Source organism: Scyliorhinus canicula, chromosome 2 (genome assembly GCF_902713615.1).
Source record: "Scyliorhinus canicula chromosome 2, sScyCan1.1, whole genome shotgun sequence".
Classification (NCBI taxonomy): Eukaryota; Metazoa; Chordata; class Chondrichthyes; order Carcharhiniformes; family Scyliorhinidae; genus Scyliorhinus; species Scyliorhinus canicula.
Genome location: NC_052147.1, coordinates 29,175,226 through 29,199,518, shown reverse-complemented (window position 1 = coordinate 29,199,518; position 24,293 = coordinate 29,175,226). Strand labels below are relative to the sequence as shown.

General features: G+C 44.0%; 1 protein-coding gene across 1 annotated transcript; it reads left to right on the top strand.

Annotated features, from left to right (window-relative positions):
• Nucleotides 1-1,009: 1,009 nt before the first annotated feature.
• On the top strand, nt 1,010-6,445 carry tmem251 (transmembrane protein 251). The gene is made up of 2 exons (XM_038775103.1): nt 1,010-1,198; nt 3,828-6,445. The coding sequence occupies exon 2, from the start codon at nt 3,847-3,849 to the stop codon at nt 4,240-4,242; it is 396 nt and encodes a 131-aa protein (XP_038631031.1). The 5' UTR covers nt 1,010-1,198; nt 3,828-3,846; the 3' UTR covers nt 4,243-6,445.
• Nucleotides 6,446-24,293: the final 17,848 nt, after the last annotated feature.

Genomic DNA, 24,293 nt, shown 5'->3' with positions numbered 1-24,293 from the left:
CCCCCCCCCGAAAGAGGAAGGCAGCCAATGGTCATCTGGGACAACGGCGACTTTACTTACTCTAGAGAGAATGTAAAGTGAATTTGGTGAACAACACTTTAATGTTGATAAAATTGAAACTTTGTGGAGAAAGGCAAACATTCCTCTAAAAACAGTTAATAAGGAAGTATGAAATGAAGAACAAGAATCATAAGTCTGATATCAAAAGAATGGGCCACCGCTGGAGGAGTTCTGGAAGGGGGTGGCGAGGACAGTGTCGAGGGTGGTGGGATCCAGGGTCAAGCCAAGATGGGGACTCGCGATTTTTGGGGTTGGGGTGGAGCCGGGAGTGCAGGAGGCGAAAGAGGCCGGTGTGTTGGCCTTTGCATCCCTAGTAGCCCGGCGAAGGATCTTGCTACAATGGAAGGATGCGAGGCCCCCAAGCGTGGAGACCTGGATCAATGACATGGCGGGTTTCATTAAGCTAGAGAAGGTCAAATTTGCCCTGAGAGGGTCGGTACAAGGGTTCTTTAGGCGGTGGCAACCTTTTCTCGACTTTCTGGCTCAACGATAGGGTACGGGGACAGTAGCAGCAGCAACCCGGGGGGGGGGGGGGGGGGGAGGGGGGGAAGGGGGAGGGAAATGGGGGGGGGCGGACGATGACTATGTTTGTTTATTTAATTTAAATTTATTTTGAAGTTCTTTTGTTGTTCATTGGGGTTGGGGGGGTGAAGGGATGTGATACAGGCGTCGATACGGTCTGGGGGTGGTACGGTTATTATGGGTTATTTTGTTGCATTTCATTGTTTGTCGTTATGTTTTATATTTTCTGTAAAAAATTATATTTAAAAAAAAAGAATGGGCCACTGGAAAAGAGGAGCTGGTGGCTCAAATAGAGAGCAGCGTTGGTGGCAGAAGATGTGAAGTGTGGTCCTCCAGACGTTAGAGGTGCTAGACTGACGCGACGGCCGGCGTTCCCTCTTGTCTCCCTCTGGCTCCTGGACTCTCTCTTCCCGCCGTTGCCCCGCCCTCAGCAACAACCCGGAAGTAGTTAGGGAGGATACGGAAGCGGATCTGCTTGTGACTCGTCAGCCGGCAGAGAGGACCTGGGGCGAGAAGAGGCGATGGATTAAAGAGACTCGAGAAGGGGGGAAAGCGCCGCTCGGCCCGGCTTCCGGCCTCGCCTCCCCCCCCGGACACCACTGCCTTTCCTCGCATGGTGAGTATTGTGAATGCGAGGCGGTTTCTGGGCCCCGGGGTGGAGTGTGTAGCCCTCCCGGCCAAGCTGGGCGGAGGGGACTCGGTAGCGCTTCCTGGCCGCGTTTTAACACCGACTCCCCCCATACACCACACTTTCCCAAGTGCACGGTTGACTGTCAGATGCACTGAGGCCGAGGACCGCGCGTTGTGTCTCCGCCCGCAGGCTCTGGTCAGGGCTCGTCTGCTGATGTAGGTGGAAGATCTCGCGCCGTCCATTGCTAAGGAGTTTACCAGGATCTGTGTCTGAAACCCCCACCCACTCACAGGAGGCCATACATGTTAGTCTGTGCAACAGTGGGAGCACATTGGAATGTTTCTGTAAACACTTGGGAGCAGGAGGAGGCCATTCAGCCCTTCAAGGCTACCCCACTCAATAAGATGGTGGCCCATAACCCTTGACGCATATAATTCCTACAGTGCACAAGGAGGCCATCTGGCCCATCGAGTCTACACCGACCATCTGAAACCCCACCTAACCTGCACATCTTTGGGCTCTTAAGGGGCAATTTAGTGTGGCCAATTGATCTGATCGCATTGTTGGACTGTGGGAGGAAACCGGAGCACCCAGGGGAAACCCATGCAGACACAGGGAGAAAGGGCAAACTCCACGCAATCACTTGGAATTGAACACTGATCCCTGGTGCTGTGAGACAGCAGTGTTAACTACTGTGTCGCCCCTTGTCCATCAAAGCTCAGCCACGCATGAATTCAATAACTGAGCTTCCACCACTTTCTGAGGGAGAGTTCCACACACTAACCACTCTGAGGGTAAACAATGCTTCTCATGTCTGCCCTAAAAGGAAGACTTTTATTATTAAATTATGTCCCTTAGTTCCTGACTCTTTCCCCCCCCCCCCCCCCCCCCCCCCAAAAAAAGTGTCAAGTCCCTCAGGATCTTGTATGCTTCAATAAGATCACCTCTCTTCTGAACTCCAGTTAGTATAGGCCCAACCTGTTCTACCTTTATCCCAGAAATGAGTTGAGTGAACCTTCCCTGAAGGGCTTCAAATGTAATAATATATATTTTTCACATAAGGAGGCCAAAATTGTATGCAGTGCTCCAACTGTGATTTCACCATTGCCCTGTACAGCTGCAGTGGAACATCCCTACTTTAAGTGTGAGGTGTTCTGCAAGTACATTATTTATTAACTAGTGCCTTGATTTGTATGAATGCCATTATTAGATTTCATTATCCCATGAGAATGATATTGGTTTTGCATTCTAAGACCTTTCATAAAGGAAATGCAATTGTGGGTGGCACAGTGGTTAGCACTGGGACTACGGTGTTGAGGATCCGGGTTCGAATCCCGGCCCTGGGACACTCACATTCTCCCCGTGTCTGTGTGGGTTTAACCCCCCACAACCCAAAGATTGTGCAGGTGAGGTGGATATGCCATGCTAAATTGCACCTTAATTGGAAAAAAATTAAATAATTGGGTACTCTAAATTTATTTTAAAAAAGGAAATGCAATTGTGATCTGTAACTCATTTAGTGTAATTACTGACTTTCGTCAGTGACCATATTTGTTTTTAAGCTGATGCTAGAGAAATGTGTGGTTTTGTTGCCGTGTCTGTTTCATATGGACCCATTGGTAAAGGAAACGTCTGCTTATACATGGAACTGAGCCTGCTTGAATGCCTCCCAATTTTCCAGCAGGTTTCTCTCCTTTGTTTGGTGCCCTGTTCCTATGTCTTTCCCTTTGACTGTAAGTGCACAGGTCTTGAATTGCTGTATTCCCTGGAGATTTGGGGAATGTTTTTTCACAGGATGAGGGCATCACTGGAAATGCCAGTATTTGTTGCCGATCACTAATTGACGATGGTAACAAGTCACCTTCTTGAATCACTGTAGCCCAAGTGTAGGTGCTGTTAGGGAGCGAGTTCCAGGATGTTGACCCAATGACAGTGACGCAACAGCGATATAGTGCCAATGCAGAATGGTGTGTGGCTTGGAGGGGTACTTGTAGGTGGTGGTGTCCCAGGCATCTACTGCCCTTGTCCTTCTAGGCGATAGAGGTCGAGAGTGTGGAAGGTGCTGTTGAATGAATGTGGCAGGTCAGCTACTGAGAATATCTTTTTTCTGGCTGGCAGATCTAAGGGGCCGATATTGGCTCACTGCAGGAGAAATCCACTGTTTTTGTGGCTGTGTGAATGTGCCGTTGAACCCTGGCCTTTTTGTTTGGCCTATTTTTATGGCATAATTTGATTATTGGAAACTTGCTAGCTTTGTGGACTGGTACGTGAGCTGATTTGTTTCCCCCCCCCCCCCCCCCCTCCCCCCCCACACACACACACACCACTGTTGTAGACAGAACATCCAGGTCAGCATCAGACATCAGGAGCTGTAATAATCAACCTATGAAAGATAGCTGGCCCTTTACATCTGAAATATTCCCCCAGCTTCTCCTTTCGGTTGCAGACTCTGGTTTTATCAGTTCCTTCTTGGTTTACCTCCACCATCCCATGCTGTTCAGAAGGAGAAATGCTTTCAGTTTCTGGGTGACGGAGAATCATGTGCCAACAATTCCCATCTGGTTGGGCAAGAGCTTTTAATTTATTTTAATCCATCTTCCTCTTTGCATTGCAGAAAAAGTAGATTATGGAGAATGATGAACTTTCGCCAGCGAATGGGTTGGATTGGTGTAGGATTATATCTGCTAGCGAGTGCTGCCGCCTTTTATTATGTATTTGAAATAAATGAAACTTACAACCAACTGGCTTTGGAGCATATTCAGCGGCACTCGGAGGACCTGGGGAGTGGAGCCTCTTGGACACAGACAGTAACCGCGCGCTTGTTTTCTCTCCCATTCTGGCTGTGGGGGCTCCTGTTTCTGATTCCGTACCTGCAAATCTTCTTATTCCTGTATTCGTGTACAAGAGCTAATCCCAAGACCGTTGGCTACTGCATTTTCCCAATCTATCTGGCCGTCATCTGCAATCGCCACCAAGCTTTTGTCAAAGCCTCCAATCAAATCAACAGATTGAAAATAATTGACACATGAGTCGACCTGTCACTTTGGGTTTCAATAAGTGTAACCCCCAAATCGAGGTTGGAAGCATGAATGCTTAGTTTGATGTAATCTGTAATGAAATGTCTGGCTGTATCTGAAATTTCATTACTGGGTTTTTAAATAATAAAACTTCATTTGGGACTGTACAGATCCTGCAGGCAACTATGTAAAATGACATTGTTAGGATTATGGTGGTGTTTCAGTATCATTCACAGTGAACCATGACATTAACCTTCCCAACACACATTTCAGGAATTTTCATTATTTTTGAATGGGAATTCCCAGCTCTTTTAGGCCACTTTGGTGGGAAAGGGTTTCATTCTTCATCCTTTCAGATGCTTAAACCTATATTTTTATTTTTTTGCACTTCAGTTTTAATCTCTAACTGAAAACAAGGTGCAGTAAATGTTTTCTATTTCTGGCAAGATGTCTATTTCGGTACATACAAACAATGCACATTGCATTCACATTAACCATTTTTGGAAATGGTGTGTTTTCAAAATGGCCTTGTGAATAAAGATTATTTGATCATCCACTAATGTCATTTCCTGGCTTATTTATTTTAAAAAGGAAAATCATGACTTGTGTTCACAACCGTTCCCTTGCCACAGCAGGGTATGATGCTGTGAATGCCTGAATTCTTCAGTTATTAAGGGACTATACCTATAACTAAAGGCATTTTGGATGCACTGAAAGAGCTGGTGATTTGTGTTCAAGGTGTATGGGAATCTTTTTTTATTAAGTATTTGGAAATCACTAGGTTATGAATGCAATACTTGACCCAGTTTACCAACTACTACAGAACTATGTTAGTTGGTTGAACAGTGTATCACTGTGACTCTTGGCTGGTAGTTCTATACAGAAGGATAACTCTGATTCAGGATCAATTATTTTCAAGATGTTGGTACATATTCTGTACAGATCATTTTTTGATACAAAATTTAAACAGCAAATCTCAGCTAAGCATTCACATTGGGCTGTGCATTAAGATCAGGGTCAAATAGGCATTAATCTGCACTATAGCTAGCAGCCCTTTACCATAAATTACATACAATTTGATCAAAAGTATCCGTTGAAGAACAAATTTGGATTTTAAATTATAATCACAAGTCCTTTGCAGAAGTGGTGATGAGGAAATTAAGCTCTTCATGTGAACCAGCCAAAGTGTCAGCTGCAAAACAGCAGGTGGCAGTGAAAGATGTACTTGCCATTAACATTGTACAGATAGACACGGTGTACTCTTAACATTTTTATATAATTCTGATGCAAATGGTCGTTTTTTTAGTGAAGGGAACTTCAGTGATCATGCCACAATGAGAGGTCTGACACTTTTTTTAAAAAAAAGATAATTTTATTGTTCATCCTCAATTGCAGATTATTAATTTATTCCTGAAAATGTCATTTCCTTTCAGGATAAATTTCATTCTTTCAGCTCACTTCCTAATGTGACTTGATTATTTTAATTGGAAGGAGAAAATATAACTGCCACAAATTTGTCATACAACTGACTGTATAAAATGTACGATAGTCTTATGTGACTTTATAAAAAGTGCTGAATAACAATGGGACTAGCATAGGTCAACAAGAAGGGTGTGTCTGTTCCCTCCTTGCTCTCCATTTGGAGATATTGAAAACTACATTTTGGGGAACTTGCACAATGAGGCTAACTAGTGATTTGCTTGCAGTCCCTACATTCAAAAGTAGTTCATTGTGCATGGAACACCATGAAATATTTCTATACCAATGTCATCAAGTGCTGCACAAATGTGAGTATTTTTGGTAACTGTTATGATTGGAAGCTCTGCTATTGATCTGTGTGGAATAAATCTGAGGAGTAAGGGGTTGTTGAACTGCTTTCTTTCCCACTCAGATCAGTCATTTGGCTGAAAGGAAACAAGATCATGTAAGGGATGCTGTTCCTTTACTGATGTGTGGCCGGTTGCTGCGTGTGAAATTAATTTCATGCTGTTGCCATAAATGTAACACGATGCCAATAAGACAGCTGTGAATGTTTTTCTTTAAAACAAAGTTAAAGCCATTTAGGCACTCCAGATCTTTGCTAGTGTTTGAAACGCTAGCTGTTGTGCAGATTGCCTTTTAACTTTTGTACAGTTGTAAGAAATATGGTGCTGGATTTGCTGTTGCTTCTATCATTTCAAAACTGTCTGCTAATAAAGTATTCATTTGCACTGAGTATGAACCTTTTGGTTTAAACAGGTTTAAAAATATCCAGCATTATATAGATTGATTTGCTATTTTCAATACGCGAATGCTAATTCATTTCTGGGGCTGGGTGTTTGCATGCATTAATGTCCCTTTGAGGGGAGACTGGATCTAATGAAGCTGCATTGCGTTAAAAGTAGTTTAACCAGAAAACTTCTAATGGTTGACTATTGCTCTACTTTAAGTTTTCGATATTTGGTTCTGGTTCTATAACCTTCGACTGCCTTCTTTTTAAAAAATGTCTACATCTGTGTCCTTAGTCACTGCTGCCAGGAACATGCCAAGAACATTATTTTACTGTCTGCTTTTGAATACAACTCTTCAGCATAAATCCAAAGAAGCAATGTTTGCCAAGTTATGGTTGTCTGATTATTGGAATTGAGATTTTGGCATGTGGTGGAGTTAACCATACTGCCAATGGTACAAAGGAAGAGCCATGAACAGCTGGCAGAAACTTTTAATAGTAAGAAGTCTTACAACACCAGGTTAAAGTCCAACAGGTTTGTTTCAAACACGAGCTTTCGGAGCACTGCTCCTTCCTCAGGTGAGGCAGTGCTCTGAAAGCTTGTGTTTGAAACAAACCTGTTGGACTTTAACCTGGTGTTGCTAAGACTTCTTACTGCGCTCACCCCAGTCCAACGCCGGCATCTCCACATCAGAAACTTTTAAGGCATTCTTTTAAGAAATAACTATAACGGACACAGTAAGAATGCTTCACCAGTTTGACATTGTAGACTGTTACAAGCTTAGTTACTTGACTTATGATTTAACACAGGCAGGTCAAAACCTTTTTAAAAAGAACTAATTACCAGATCAAATGGCCTGCGACTGAAATGCCAGAGTTCAACTTTCTCCGCTAATATTCTGTAATTTGGGAGTTTGGTCTCTATAAAAATGATTTTGAGCAAAGAAAATACAATCCATCTTTCAAATCGATGGAAACTTCTTAATTGGGTTTTTTATAGCATCCGTTTCCAATTTGTTTTTTATACCACTCAATTCAACTGATTGGATAACATGTTGTATTTACCACACAAGGTACTGAGCTATCAGAAGTAGACCACGTGGAGAGAAAGTGATGGTTTGTATGGGTTTTCCTGCTTAGTTCATCGCCCAAGTCTGAGTGGAAATAACAGACTACCAATTAAAGCACTTGCTGCATTAGAGGAGTTAGGTCATCTATCTCCTTGTGCTCTAACTTGGAAAACTATGCAGGGGAAAAAAGCAAATACTGTATTTAAAATGAATCCCAATTTACGGCATCAATTGCCTGTGTTTGTGTATCTTGTGTATAGACTAGCCAAAAAAAATAACAGCTTGTAAACAATTTTGATGAAAATATTCAAAACCAGCTTGTTTTTATGGCATTTAATTCCCTGGTGTGCCTTTTATCCATGTGTACATGTTTTCTGAAACTGCTGTGCAGCCTAGAGGAGAGATTGTTCATTCAATTATAGTCTTTTTTTTCTTTTTGTTTATAAATTTGGAGAACCCAGTTCATTTTTTACAATTAAGGGACAATTTAGCGTGGCTAATCCACCTACCTTGCACATCAGGGTTGTGGGGACAAAACCCACACAAACATGGGGAGCAGGAGCAAACTCCACACAGTCAGTGACCCACAGCCTGATCGAGGTGCCATGATGCAGCAGTGCTAACCACTGCACCATCATGCTGCCCTATCAGATAATCCAATACACTGCTTTCAATATCAATAGTCTACCCATTCTCTTCCACCCTCCCCCCTATTGTCTCTTATTTAGCAATGTGTCTAGGTGCCAGTTTTGGATCTGTGACCCTCTGCGATAGTAGAATTAACAAGAACCTATGACATTTTTGCTCTTAATTTGCACAAGAGAGAAAGTTAATGTTGAGAAGAAAATGTTTTCAACATACTGACTGAGTTTCATTCAGAATTTTGCATCTTAAATAAACTAGTCTAGTAAACTCCAGGCATATGCTCTGTTACCCGCTCGTAGCCACTGGGTAGAACCTGGTGTATTTCAGACCAGAATCATGAGCTGTATGAAATTTTCTGATGTCAGGCAGAGCAACAGTTGAGAGCATTTACAATTGGCTCCAGCATCCCATCATGTTTCATAGTAATAGCAAAGTTACGGCATGAAGGCGTTGAGCAAAGAATCACTGATTGACCAGCAAGAATGGCTACGTTGGCTTGGGAGTGGAGAAGGTAAAGTTCACATCATTGTGTAAACATAACAAATTTATTCCAAATGCACGATTCTGTGGTACTGTGCACACACTGGTGTCAAACACTTGGTAGGGAAGACAAGATGACATTTAACTTTGAGACAGTTTAGGTGATTATTTCATGGCGAGTAAATTTCCTTTTGTATGAACATTCACAGTAACTTATGTCCGATGAAATTTTTTGCTTCAATTGTTTACTGGTGGTTCTCAGAACCAGGTATATTAACTGCTGGAGAAGTAACTCGATATGTGGGTCACTATAAACTGAATCATGGAAGCTAACATAAAAGGATGTTTCTCAGCAAAACTTTATTTTTGAACTAACGTGCAATGCTAAATAGATCTGTTAGCCTTCTAAGCACTATAAAGTCAGTTTCCTTTGTTGGTTGAGAATTACAAAGATCAATGTTGTGTAACCATTATTTCAATGATTGTCCACAGGGTCTTTTGCTGTTTGAATATAATAAACGTTGGTTTTAGTACAGAATTGCTTGAAGTGATTTTTAACATGAATTAAATAGACACTGAACTGAAACTACACCAGTGACCCTGAAAGAAGTTATCTTGCGAGCACTTACTTATTGCAAAGACACTTGGGTGGGGTGGGGTGGGGGGGGGGAGAGGAGAGGAGAGAAAACACTCAAAAACAGTCATTTTATACGCAGCTTTGATTTGAGCCAGCTACTGAAATAGCAGGGTAGAGAAAATATTTTCTTACACTATGGAGTTTGTCCCATCTGCATAATATTTTAAAAGTGCAGTGATGCTCCAAACTTTACAAGTGCTAAATGAGATACTGATACCAATCCAAACCCATTCCACTCATAACAGGCAACCTTGATCCTTGCTACCACCTATTCAACTGATATAGCAGTCCAGAAATTCATTGTATAACAATTTTATTAGCTTTTAAGTAATGTCAGGTTTGCCACTCCTTTCTCAGGAAGGATACACCTGCAATATACTGGTTCGGCCTCAATTGGAGTTTGGTGTCCAAATCTGGGCTCCACCCTAAAGGTATTAGAGTGTGCGTCAAAAAGATTCACAAGAATAGGGATGAGGAACTTACAATTTCGTGGATAGGTTGAGAAATTGAGAGCCGTTCTCCTTGGAGATTACCAACGGGTATTAAAAATCATGAGGGGTGCTGATGGAGTAGATGGAGAGAAACTGTTCCTGTTGATGGAAGGATCCAGAAGTAAAAGACACGGATATAATGGTGACATGACGAGAATCGTTTTTATGCAATGTGTGGCTAGAATCTGGAATTCACTGTCAGAAGATAGTGGAGGAAGATGCAATTGAGGCCTTCAGATATGGAAGATTAGGGGGGGAAAAGGGTAGGGGAGTGGGACTAGGTGAGTTCTCAATGAGCCGACAAAGACAATGGCTTGAATAGCCTATGCTGTAACGTATAAATCATTTAAGAAGCATTTAGATGAGTGCTTAAAACACCATAGCATACAAGGCTGCGGACCAAGATTGGATAGGTGCTTAATGGTGCAGACATGATGGGCTGTAAAACTATGACTATCCAAATTCTAAGGGATTATTTGGCACAGAGCATCAACAGTAGTTAGCAATAGTGTGGTTAGCTGGAGCTGCTGTGGTGTTTCATATATTTACTCAATCTTTTCAGATCTGGGCCTATGCTAAAGTTGGCGTTGAGTCGACAGCTTCACAAGAGCAAGGAAGATGAAAAATATTGGGCTCGAGTGTTTGTAATTCGGCTTAATTCCTATTACCTTTTCTTCATAGCACAGCCAAACTAACAGCAATCCTGTGGGCCTCACGATGAGAATGTTAAATGGTAGCACATTGGTTAATCGCAGGCTTTTGCAATGCCTCAAAGTCCCAAAACACTCAAATCATTCAGTCACTGCCATTCCCACAGACACATTAAAGGACATGATTTCCAGTAAGATCGGTAGAAGCTAATCTTAAATATTTATTTACTGTTTCTCTGAGACGAAGAAAATGGTGGAATTCAACTTTTTATGTTGGTCTCCATTGGAATTAAATAAATGCTAGGTTTTCAAAAACTTGTATGCTTTAAAAAATTTTTAGGTTGTAGAAAAAGTATAGTAGCCTTTTAAATGCATATATAAAAAGTCTTAATTAACTGGTGAGAGTCCTTTAGGAAGCCAAGTCATCATTACAGCACCTCAAACACTGGAGGAGTCAGACAGTGTCAGATGGTACATCAACATTGATTCCGAGTCTTTTTCGCTGGAGGGGCATCTCCATCTCCTTTATTAGCTAGTTCATCTTCACTGTTGTCTTCATCATCGTCGGCATCTTCATCATCATTGCCATCTTCACCTGATTGGAAGATTTAAAAAGAAATGTAGCAAATCATGTTTTATAAATGCACATCTAGCGGACAGGATCCAGGTTCCAACAAAGCAGAACAGAACAACAGCAAAATATTGTGACTGCTGGAAATGTGACAATAACAGAAAAACTCAGGAGTTCAGGCAACGACGACGAGAGAAATGAAGTTAATGATTTAGACTCGTGAATTAAAGAAAAATCAGAACTGAAAAGGTTTGCAATCTTCACAGATTTTTAAACCAGCGCAGAAAAGAACTGAAAAAAGGGAAAGGAAAATGGGTGGAAGGCAGGAGGAAAAATAATAAGTGACAAAAGTGAATGATACTGTCAGCCAAAAGGGGGCAGTAATGAGTCAAGAAACAAAAAGGGCTAAACCCGACAGGTGTAAATAGGTATCATTTTTTAAAATAAGTTTACAGTACCCAATTATTTTTTTCCAACCAAGGGGCAATTTAGCGTGGCCCATCTTTGTGGGGGGCGAGACCCACGCAGACACATGGAGAACGTGCAAACTCCACGTGGACAATGACCCGTGGCCGGGATCGAACCTGGGTCTTCGGCGCCATGAGGCAGCAATGATAACCACCGTGCCGCCTAAAAAAAAGTGTAATCTTTAACTCCGTTCTGATGAAGGATCATCAACCTGAAGCATCATCTCTCGTCTCTTTTCAGTGATGTTGGCGGGTCGGTTTAGCATTTCCAGCATTGTTTTTATTACCAATTGTAGTAACAGCAATAATTGTTAGCTAACTAACAATGATGGGTTTATTATAAATTCACACTATATACAGGGCACCATAAATCAATGTCTTCATTCTCAGCACCAGGATCACAACTGTCTGCAAAAGCCCAAGTTCTCCACCAAGATCCCCGAGCTCATTCCCCAATGGGTGATTGGATCACATGATCCTTCCGATGCACAGCCCCTACATCCCTCCACCTGTAAGTGCCTCATTACACAGTACAATAATGAACAATTTTTAAACACAGTTTATCAGAAACTCAGTGTCAGGACTTCTTTTTTTCTCTGGGATCGGTTGGCTCAACTGGTTGAGGTAGCTTCGGTTAAACCTGTTAGACTGGAACTCTTGTGGTCCCAGCACTTCATTCCTTGGACAAACAAGCAATAATACTAATTGCTGGCACAACGGGATCGAGCAGTAACACTGGCCCTTGGGGTGGCACCAATTTCCAAAAATGATCTGTGTTTCTTCAAAAACTTGTCCTGCACTTTCATAGGACAGGTGGCCCAGTCTTGGCCACCACAACCTTCGGAGAACCAACTTGGTCCACTTCCAAAATTCTTTACAAAAACTGGATCATCTATCTCAAGTGCTCTTTCCATATTTGTCGAATCATTGTTCCTTTTCTGTCAACTCTGCCCTGCTCCCCGCCAAATCTGGAACTGCCAAGCTCAACCTGGTTTCCAATCGACCCATCAACAGCTCAGCTGAAGCTTTGCCAGTCGTGCTATGCGGGGTGGTTCTGCAGACTAGCAGGAACAGTGCTATCTTGGTTCTTAGTGATGCAGGCGATTGCTTCTGGAGACCAGCCTGGAACGTCTGAATTGAGTGTTCAGCCAACCCATTTGAAGAGGGGTGATATGGTACAGTCCAAATGTGCTTTATTCCATTAAATGTCAGGAACTGCTGGAATTCTGCATTGCAAACACCATTCCATTGTCCAAGACAAGTACTCCTACACTGTGGGTGGCGAAAATTGGTGCCATTTCTTAACTGTGGTGCAGGAAATTGTGGACTTCATTTCAGATATCTCCATCCATTTTGGACAGGCGTCCACTAGCAAAAAGGAACATCATGCCCATGAATGGGCCAACATTCTCCATGCAAACTCTCACCCATGGTTGACCTGGCTATTCCTACAGATACAAGGGAGCAGCAGCAGGCAACGTCTGGTGTAACTGGCATTGGTCACATTGATGCCAGACACCAAACGTAGATTCCCATTAGCATTTTCATCTTTGACATGCCTGAATGGGCGCCCATTCTTAAAGCAGTAATTTTCTTGCTGGTATGGGGAAGACCATTCTTGTTCCCTGAAGGATGACACCATCCGAACACTAAACACATCTTTCCTGAGCTGATAAGGCTTCATCTCCTCCGAAGCTTTCTCATTCTACTATCCATGCAGTTATCATAAGTTTAACCTTCACTAACAATAGTCTCCATTAGTCCAGTACTCAATTATCTGTGACAGCACAGTAAAAAGTTCAGAAAGTTTAAGGTCATTACAATCTACTAGAGGGCTTGGTGTGCTTTCTGGTTACCCAAGGTGATACAAGTCTGCATTGGCCAGTGTAAGCCCCTGGCTGATGTTTCTTAGGCCGATAAGAACAAGAGCCCAACGTTGTATCTTAGCAGAAGCAATTGGTGGAATTGCTTCATTTTCCTTGAAAAGCCCTCCAAGTGGCTTGTGGCCTGAAAGTAAAATGGCTTTTGTATATCTATTGATGAAACTTCTTGATTCTGTGGATTTCCTCCGGGTGCTCGCACAAGTCTCGAAATACGTGCTGTCAGGTGTAGTGGAAGTTCTGAATTCTCCTTCAGTGTACCCGAACAGGTGCCGGAATGTGGCAACTAGGGGATTTTTCCAATAACTTCATTGCAGTGTTAATGTTAGCCCAATAGTGACACTAATAAAGATTATTATTAATAATAGCCAGGCATTCTTTCCACATCCATTAGGGTTCCTGATACATACCCAATGGGTCTCTCAGACCCATCCTCCGTGCTATGGGATAGCGCAGCCCTTACCCCATATGGTGATGCATCGGGGTTGGAATGTACCAATAAGCATGAAAACTGATGTGCCTGTTTAATTTGGTTAAGAGTCTCTTTCTGTGGCGCTTTCCAACTCGCACATGCAACGGTGCTAGCAGTATCGATAGATTTGGGAGGATCCGCTCGTAATAGTTGACAATCCCCAAGAAAGATCAGAGTTCGGAGGTGCTCCTGGGGCCAGTGCCTCCTTAAATGCTTTCACTTTGATCTCCATGGGGTGTAACCCTGAGCATCAACCCAATAACCAGAAAAAAAAACCCACCTTTTTTTCTTGGAAAGTGCACTTTTCACTTCTTAAACGCATTCCCACCTGAAATTTCTTCAAAACTTCATCCAAATTGGCCAGACGTTGTTCTTCAGTGGATCCAGTAATTTAAACACGTCCAAATAAACAACCCTGAGCAAACACGGCTGAAAACTCTCCATAGTTCACTGAAAGATAGGGCAAGTGAATGAGATCCCAAAATGGCAGACGTGCATATTGTATACCCCTGTATGAGTATTTATGGTGACATATCCTCTTGATGCACATCCAGATCTAACTGTTGGTAAGCGTAGTTCATATCCAACTTGATATATGTCAAACTCCCAACAAACTTGGCATTTAGATCCTCTATTTGCGTATGTGGACACCTAGTTTCACAGTCTGATTTACTGTCAGATTGTAATTTTTGCGGATATGGAAGGTCTTGTCTGGTTTGACTACTGGCCCAATGGGTGCTGCCCACTCTAAATCATTTTATTTTGGTCTCTACCTTCTCTAATGTGTAGGACACAGATTTTGCTCCATAAATTCTCGAGTGGCTTCTGGGTCCACATGGATTTTTGCTTGCAATCCTTTGATCTTTACCAATTCTCCTGGAACACATCTTGTTTTTCGTGCACGCTCCCTTCTTTCATATAAAACAATTCCAGCCAGTTCAACTTGTTCTCTTGGAGCCAGTCATGCCCAATATACTTAGTCCTTGGTACAACACCACTGCCAATGGTAGCTAGACAGACTACTGTCTGTAACTCTAGAGTAATGGTCACCTTGACTATATTTATGGCCTGTCCAGTATGTGTAGTCAGTCTAGCTGCAGAACTTTCCCGAGTGGTTGAACCCCTTCTTGGGAGATACCGGTAAGTCTGTTCTCTCACAACAGTAATTGACGGCCTGTGTCCACTTCCATTTTCCGTGGCTGGCCGTTTACCAACACCACTCTGATGGAGACCACCATGCCCGCTTACACATTATTCAGCGACAAAACAATCTGTTCACCCGCTGGCTAATCCTCCATACTGGGAGGGGCAGATAGGGGCTGTTTAGCTCACTGGGCTAATCGCTGGCTTTGAAGGCAGACCAAGTCAAGCTAGCAGCACGGTTCAATTCCTGTAACAGCCTCCCCGAACAGGCGCCGGAATGTGGCGACTAGGGGCTTTTCACAGTAACTTCATTTGAAGCCTACTCGTGACAATAAGCGATTTTCATTTCATTTCATTACTATTCACTAGGCTGAATTATTTACACTGCTGAGACTAGGCAGACTCTGCTTGGTTTTAATGCCTGTGCCTCAAATGTCTTATTCTTCCACACACTAAGCACTCTGCTTCTCTAAATCTACACATTTCTGGGGAATGCCTTCCCCCACATCGATAGAACTCAAGTTATTCCCCGTACCGAGAGCACTCTATTGTTCAAATCTTCTATAATTTGTGGCTCTTCCGGCTTCTGCATGATTATGTCTACTTAAACCAGTGCCTTCATTCCTGGCGCCACTGCTGCTCCCAGCTTCCCCCCCCCCCCCCCCCCTAACTAGTGGTCCTCGTCGCTCTATGCACTTTGCAGCTCCCGGACGCCCTTCTCGGAGCTCTCCAACGCCAACACCATTTCCAGCGCCTTTTTAAAAGTTAACTCTGATTCAGCTAATTTTCTCTGTATAGTCGCATCATTTACACCACATACCAATCGCTCTCTTAACATGTCATTCAACACTGGCAATGCTCCGCGATTGTCTTAATCTTGCTATGAAGGGTGTAATAGTCTTCCCCACGGGACGTTTCCCCAGGGAGTTAGATTTGTACCTTTGTAATATCACTGAGGGCTGAGGATGGTAATGCCCCTTTGCTAGTTCAACGAACTCTGCAAATGTCTTCATGTCAGGAGCATCCGGGGACGTTAAACTTTGGATCAAGTTCTAGGTCTGGGTCCCACATGTAGTGAGGAATATAACTTCCTTGTTATCCTCTCCCTTGATTTCATTACCATGGAAAAAATATTCTGAATGTTCCACGTGCTGTACCCAGTCTCCACATAGAGACAAGGAGGAGGACAATAAAACAGGGCGTGCCTTTGCGTAAGGCAGGGCAGAGAGATGCTATGTCTCTTGATACATTGATGGAGTGGGAAGAAGATTGTGAGAAATATAAACACAGAGGGACCTGTTGTGCTGAATGGCCAGTTTCCGTGCTGTAAATGCTTTGGAATATTGTATATATCACAACCTCTCCTGAGCAATACCCTAATTGACCTACCTTACTTTTAAATTAAGTTGACCCATTGCCATCATTAAATATACTAAAGAGAGTTGCCTCAACCTCAATTCCTTTACGCTTTCCTTTACAAAATCATCTACACTTCTGGATCACCAGGTACAACTACTTACTGCCAATGCTGCTAAGCCATGAAAGAAAAAGTCTCAATCTCTTCTCTGTAGCATTATATACACCAAATTGCACCTTGGATAGAACTCAACAGTCATGAGCTTTATCCTGATAGATGACTAAAATTAATATCCCCACAATAGCATGCATCACTTGTCATTGAGAACATTTTCCTTTGTCGATGGTGTGCATGTTAGACACCAGTACATTTTCCTTAGCGTAACATCACACTCACATATGTTCACTTGCTGCTCCCACTAATTGTACATTAGTGCAGGCTCCCCGCACAAAGCCACACAAAATGGGATCAAATCCAAATTTAAAGCGATGCCTTCTATTTATGGGTGTGGAGGATAACATCCATTGCAACAGTTCAAAATAGGATGAAGATCACTCGACAAAGAATGGGAAGGGAATAATTTTAGTCAGAATTGTGTACAAATTGACCAGGAGATTTTTGGATACAAAGAAAACTTGAAATTTAAAGACAGAATTTACTGGAAATACTCTTCATTAGGTGAAGGCTCAGACGACAAAAAACGTGCAAAAATGCAAAGACATATTGGTCCATCTCGACAGTCCCACACAGTTGTAGGCATCACATCCCCATTAACACTCCTCACCCACTGAACGTCTTATCCTATCCCGGAAAAGGCAGACCACATTTAAAAATCCTAGGCCAATTAGGAGGAATTAAACTGGGAACAAAGAAATTTATCCTGAGCCTTGACAAGTGCGGACTGACCAACTGTATACTTCAGTTTGGTTCATTTCATTTCAGATTTCCAGCATTTGCAATGGTCCATTTTTATTTCATTGAAACTTAAAACCAAAATGTTGCAGACATTTACGCTTTGTTATTTTAATTGTTAATATGCAATTTCCTTCCCTTTTTGCTCGTCACTAGAGAAAGTACACAGTAAGTGCATGTCAGTCGAGCATTCAATATTTGAGTTTTATATAAAAGGATTTATTTTTAGGATGCAAAAGGTAATTCTGTACCCTATGGTCACGAACAAAGGTTTTAACAGTTCAAACCACTCCGATTTTCAGCCATCATCGTTTATTGGTGCTGGCAAAAGGCTGCTTTTTTCTCCAGTCCCATAGTTAAAATGTGCTAGTTTGGGAGTTATTAGATTAAATGAATTGTGCTTCCAGTCAGGACCTGATAGAAACCAAAACAGCCACTTCTGATAGACTGTAAATTCCACCGGTGCCTGTTCAGTGTATTTAATCAGTGATTTTAAAATGATACTCAAAGGGCAACTTACACTTCATGTTGGAGTATTGCCAACAGTGCACTTGTCTTGGGATTCTACAACCTCCAAAAAGAAAGACCGACTGTATGCACTTACTCAGTACTCTCTCTCTAGTGACGAGCAAAAAGGAAGGGAACTGCATGGTAACAATTAAAGCGACAAAGTGTAAACGTCTGCAATATTTTGTAAAACGTACTGCTTCATAAAATACAAAGCGTGACTTGTAAGTTGCTTTATAAAGCTACAAATGATTTTCAGCAATTCATTTAGTTACAAATGTCAAGAATACGTTTAATTTTTCTGCACACGGTTTATAGGCAAAGTAACCAGAATTATTCAACTTTAACACTCTACTTACTGTGATAGTTAGAGGGGCAGCAGATCAGAAATGGACTGCAAGACAACGCAAGCAGATATTAGGTGCTTCCGCGAAGGCCAGGTGGCCAGGTTGTCTTATGAGTGAAGGTTGGACAGGCTAGGCTTGTATCTGCCGGAGTTTAGAAGCGCAAGAGGTGACTTGAGTGAAGCATGCAAGATCCGGAGGGAGGGCAGCACGGTGGTGCAGTGGTCAGCACTGCTGCCTCACGGCGCCGAGGTCCCATGTTTGATCCTGGCTCTGGGTCACTGTCTGTGTGGAGTTTGCACATTCTCCCCATGTAGAATATTTATACTGGGGAAGGGAGAGTTGTCGTCCAAATGAATCAGTCTTGTCCTCCAAGAGCATACACAAATAAGCATGGCTACATAGTGAAGTTAAATGTCAAGGAGAATGTTTCCAATAATAAAATGCCTGTTGTTTATGCTACAATCCCACTTTAGAAAGGGAACATGTCTAGTGTCAACATAAAGCTCAATTCCCAACCCCAATGCTAATCAACTCCCAACCCCAATTCAGATTCCAGAATTCCTACTTTAATCACGAATCATCAATTCACATTGTTCCAATAACACATATGCAGAGCAGATAGTCATGAATGATGTTCTAGTACCCCCCCCCCCCTTCAATTGTCAATAGCCACACTTTCCCTTGGCGGTTTGCATTCCAAAATCCAAAACCATTTTCCAAATGACTCTTTTGAACAGAAATTCTGCTCCACTTTTACGAGTAATTCTAGTCCAGGATTTTACAGTATGGCTTTTAGGATTTCTTTAAAAAAATTTAGAGTATCTAATTCATTTTTTTCCATTAAAGGAGCAATTTGGCGTGGCCAATCAGCCTACCCTGCACATCTTTGTGTTGTGGGGGCGAAAACCACGCAAACACGGGGAGAATGTGCAAACTCCACATGGACGGTGTCCCAGAGCCGGGATCGAACCTGGGACCTTGGCGACGTGAGGCAGCAGTGCTAACTACTGCACCACTGTGCTGCCGCGCCCCCCCCCCCCCCCCCCCCCCCCCCCCCCTTCAGGATTTCTTTGTCTCAAAGGTTTCGACACACTCTCCCCATGTCTGTGTGATTCTCACCCCACAACCTAAAGATGTACAGGTAGGTGGATTGGCCATCCAAAAGCACAGTGGTTAGCACTGTTGTTTCACAGTGGTAGGGACCCGAATTCGATTCCCGGCTTGGGTCAGTGTGTGTGGAATCTGCACATTCTCTCCGTTTCTGCGTGGGTTTTCTCCGGATGCTCCGGTTTCCTCCCACAAGTCCCGAAGCCGTGCTTCTTAGGTGAATTGGACATTCAGAATTCTCCCTCAGTGTACCTGAACAGACGCTGGAGTGTGGCGACTAGGGGCTTTTCACAGTAACTGCATTGCAGTGTTAATGCGAGCCTAATTGTGACACTAATAAAGATTATTAAAGATTGCCCCTTAATGGGAAAAAAAATAGTGGGTACTCTAAATTTATTTAAAAAAAGGCTTCTACACAAACTCGGAGATCCAGCCACTGATTTACTCGATTAGTTCAAGTAATGTCTCACAAACTTAGCACCACTGTAGATATCTTTCTGGCCTCTCACAGTCCAATGCCTTTACTGAACAGTGATCTGTTCTTGTTCCCAGTTTCCTCTGTTCTATTTAACGCCAGGCTTCTTAAGAAATTATTTCTATCCCGATTCCCTAGTTATCTGGACAATAACTTAGAACCATAGAATTCCTACAGTGCAGAAGGAGGTCATTCGGTCCATAGAGTCTGGGACGAGCATCCTACCTAGGATCACTCCCCAACCGATCCCCATATCCCCATAACCTGCACATACCTGGACACTGGGGGGAAACTTAGCCTGTCCAAACCTGCATGTCTTTGGACTGTGGGAGGAAACCGGCGCACCTGGAAGAAACCCATGCAGACACGGGGAGAAAGTGCAAACTCCACACAGTCACCCAAGGTTGCAATTGAACCGGGGTCTCTGGCGCTGTGAGACAGCAGTGCTAACCACTATTCCCTTGTCCTGCCCAGCTTCTCCTGGCAAAGTTAAGCGCTGTTCACTTCATTGATCTGGCTCCAACTGCTGCGGCTTTCAGTTAAAACGAACAACAAAAGAAAGCCTTCTCTCTATGGGAAGGGGTTTCCTGTTGCCACCTGTTGGTTCATTTATTTTTCACACCTGAGCCCACTCTAAAGACAATGGAATCCCAGTTGGAATTGAACCAATCTCCACACATACAAACACCTTTATCTAGCCTGAATTGCCTTCCAGGCGCAGAAACAAAATCCACCTAAAACGACACCTTATGCCTAATGCGTATCCATATAAAGGCAAGCAAACAAAAGACATTTATTTATAAGAACAACTGTTTACCCGAGACCCGGTTATACCTCAACAGGTCCTCTCTCTGTGTCCGTCAGTCCCTGACTGGCCGACCAACAACATGGTTATCATTCCTGTAGTTAGCGGGGGAGCTCATACCCCTCAAGCCAAACAGGGAAAACAATCAACCCCGTCCTGTGTGCTCAGTGCAGGCTATTACACATACAAATATAAATACCCTAGTTTTCCTAACACACTACACTTTGCTTCTTTCTCTTCCCTTCCTTTTCGGTATATTTTAGTCCATTCCCTTTCCCTGTTCTCCTCTTCATTCCTGTCGCAGGCAGGAGGAAGGTTTAACACAAGTGTCATTGCTGCCAACACCAAGATGGCTGCAAACACCTTGCACAGAAAAACAATTATGTAATTTGCCAGTTGGATCTTATTCGGATCCTGAAACCATTCACCCAGCTGCTGAGCCCTGCAGTGGGTCCAGCCACAGCCTCCCCGCAGATTCTGAGGATTGGGAGGGGAGGGAGGTTCACCCAGTGTTGGGTGCAATTCAAGACTACAATCTCCATATTCCAAGTTTACAGTTCCAGGGCTTCTTCCTGGTGACAGGCCCAGTTTAAAGGGAAGAGGCTCCAGAGTGGGAGATTCAGAAACTACAGGGAGACCTCGGTTCGATCGTTCACCAGCTGAAGACTCAGAAACTGGATGAATGGCTTCATGTTCCAAATAAGATTCAACTGGGAGAAGCCCTGGAGGTGCAAACGTGGGATGTGGAGGTTGTCATTTGGAATTGCCGCCGTCACTGGGTGACTCAGAAGCCTCGCCTTCCTCTCCACCCCGATCATGGACTCCATTCCTCCTGGATAATAATCTTTATTATTGTCACAAGTAGTCTTACATTAACACTGCAATGAAGTTACTGTGAAAATCCCCTCGTCGCCACAGTCGGTTACAGAGGGAGAATTCAGAATGTCCAATTCACCTAACGGCACGTCTTTCAGGACTTGTGGGAGGAAACCGGAGCACTCGAAGTAAACCCACACAGACACGGGGACTCCGCACAGACAGTGACTCAAGCCGGGAAACGAACCCAGGTGCCTGTCGCTGTGAAGCAACAGGGTTAACCACTGTGCTACCGTGCCGCTCTTGCTGCCTCACCGACCAGGAGAAGTGGAGGTTTTTTAAAAATTCCTTGTCTTTAATAACTGTTTGATAAGCATCTCTGCTCCTGGCCACTGTCTAATCTGTCACTCGCAATGATGTCACATGCACACCCTTGGCAACAAACTCGGCCTTAAAGAAATGACATTAGGCCTACTCGTCCTCGATTCAGAATCGTTACCTACAATAGAGGACAAAGACAGTTTGCTTGAACTTTTCTAAGTTAGAAATATAGTTGAAGGGAGGCAGATTCTAAAAGAAAAAGCAGGTGAATGGGTTGAGTCTGAGGGAGATGCCCATGAATTGATGGTGAATGTATTTTTGGGGGCTAATGGAAGGGGGCAAAAGAAGTACTACAGGATGTTTCCCTTGGCTCAGTGGCAACACGCTTTCTCCACAGTCAGAAGGTCATGGGTCCAAACTCAAACCAAGAGTCCTGAGAACATGCTAGATGCTGACACTTCAGTGAAGCATAAAGACATATTGTGTTGCATGGAAGGTGATCTTTTGAAAGAGACAGCAAACTGCGGTCAATCTAAAAGATCATACAGGACAGGAGGAGTTGTCCTGGAGTCCTGGCCAACAGTTATTGCTTAACAAACATGCAAGATGAATTAATCGGGCCATGTATCGCATTTGCAATTTGTGTTACCTTACCATTTACAAATTTGTTTCTGTACTGTTTTCTTTCCATTCAGCACTTTTGGCAGGGCCAAGATTTGATGCCCATCCCTAATTTCCCCATGAACGGAGTAGCTTCCTGGACCATTTCAGAGGGCAGTTAAGAGTCAACCACATTACTGGGGGTCTAGAGTCACAGATAGGCCGAACCACACAAGGATGAGAGATTGCCTTAAAAGGGCTTTGCGCTTTAACCAGAGGGTTTTAATGACAATCGATTATAGTTGTCAAGGTCACCATTATTGAGACTAGCATTATATTACAGATCTTACCAATTGAACTTAAACGAGCTGCCAGGGGTGTCCATCCTCTGCAGGAGCCAGATTTGGGGAGGATGGGGATCATTGGGCACATCCCCAGGGCATTACCCTGGGCCTCTGGATTACTAGTCCAGTGACATTATCACTACAGCACCGCCTCCCTATACCTACATTATGTGAATCACCACACTTCAGAAAGTAGTGCACTGGAGCATGCTATACAGAGTGCTGAAATAGTTACAGCACGGGAGGCCATTCGTCCCTTCATGTCAGTGCTAGCTGCCCAAAGGAGCATGTAGTGCCACTCTGCCACCTTATTCCTGTAGCACTGAACATTTTTTCTTCTCATTCAATAATCCATTTCTCTCGAAGCCTCGATTGAAGCTGCCTCAACTACTCTCTCAGGCAGCGATTGCAGACCCCAACCACTCCCTGCGTGAAAAAGCTAGTCCTCGTTGCCATTGCCAACTAACCTAAAACCTATGCCCTGTTGTTCCCCTCCACCCTTTCACTGATGGCAACACTATGAACTCTGACATACAGATGCAGGGTATGAGGGGTGGGGGGAGGAGAAGAGAATACAGGGGGGACGGGAAAGGATTGAGAGCAATTCAGAGTGGTAGCACAGTGGTTAACACTATGGCTTCACAGCACCAAGGTACCAGGTTCGATTCTTGGCTTGGGTCACTGTCTGTGTGGAGTCTGCACGTTCTCCCCGTGTCTGCATGGGTTTCCTCCGGGTGCTCCGGTTTCCTCCCACAGTCCCGAAAGACGTGCTTGTTAGGTGAATTGGACATTCTGAATTCTCCCACTGTGTACCCGAACAGACGCTGGAGTGTGGCGACTAGGGGATTTTCACAGTAACTTCATTGCAGTGTTAATGTCAGCCTCCTTGTGACAATAATAAAGATTATTATTATTTCTGGGAGGGTGGGTTCAAAACACCTCAAAAATTAAAAGGGAAGGAGCAAAAAGAGTGAAGGAATTGGGGGCGGAAAGATTGATTGAAAAACTCTTGGGTGGGAGAGAGCAGGACATGTGTAAGGTCACATAGGTGCATTCCACATACCCCAATCCCTGGGTAAATCAAGCTCTCCCTGAATGCACGAAAAAAAAGCCCAGCATCCATCAGATGAAGGGCCTACAGACTTTAGTAGGGTTCCTGGGGGGAGGGTTCAACATGGAACAAGGACTGATCAACACAAGCAGCCAAGGGGGGAGGCATTCTCCCACTGGGATGTCACACTGTCCACAGTGATGAAGGGTAAAGGGGGGGGGGGGGGGGGGGAGAGAGAGAGAGACTCACCGGCAGTTCTGGCCTCCTCCTCCTCCTCCTGCTCCCCCGGCCGCCGCTGCTGCAGCTCCTTCTCCCGCAGGACCAGCTGAGTGAGGGGGCCGCGGAGCTGCTGCTGCAGGAGGCGCACCCCGCTCAGGATGCCCGGGATGGTGCAGGGCGAGCGGACAGCGAAGCGCCGGCGCTCGCCACTCCGGTAGCCCAGGTCGCCGCACAGTTCAGAGACAGAACCTGCCATCGGTCTCCCTCCTCCGCACTGCTGCCTTCCCCCCTCCCCTCCAGCCGCAGCAGCAACAACCTTTCAATTCACTGAAACTGCAGCAGATTGTTACACGAACGTAACAATAAGAAGGCGGCGGCTGCGTTGTGCCCAGTGCCGCTCTCAGCGGGGTGTTTATTTTAACGGAGGGAGGGTGAGGGTGTTAGGGGGGGGTTGCAGGAAGGAAGGGGGGAGGGGGCCGCAGCTTTA

Excerpts from the sequence above, each read along its gene's own strand:
- tmem251 (XM_038775103.1), top strand. The coding sequence starts at position 3,847 with ATGATGAACTTTCGCCAGCGAATGGGTTGGATTGGTGTAGGATTATAT.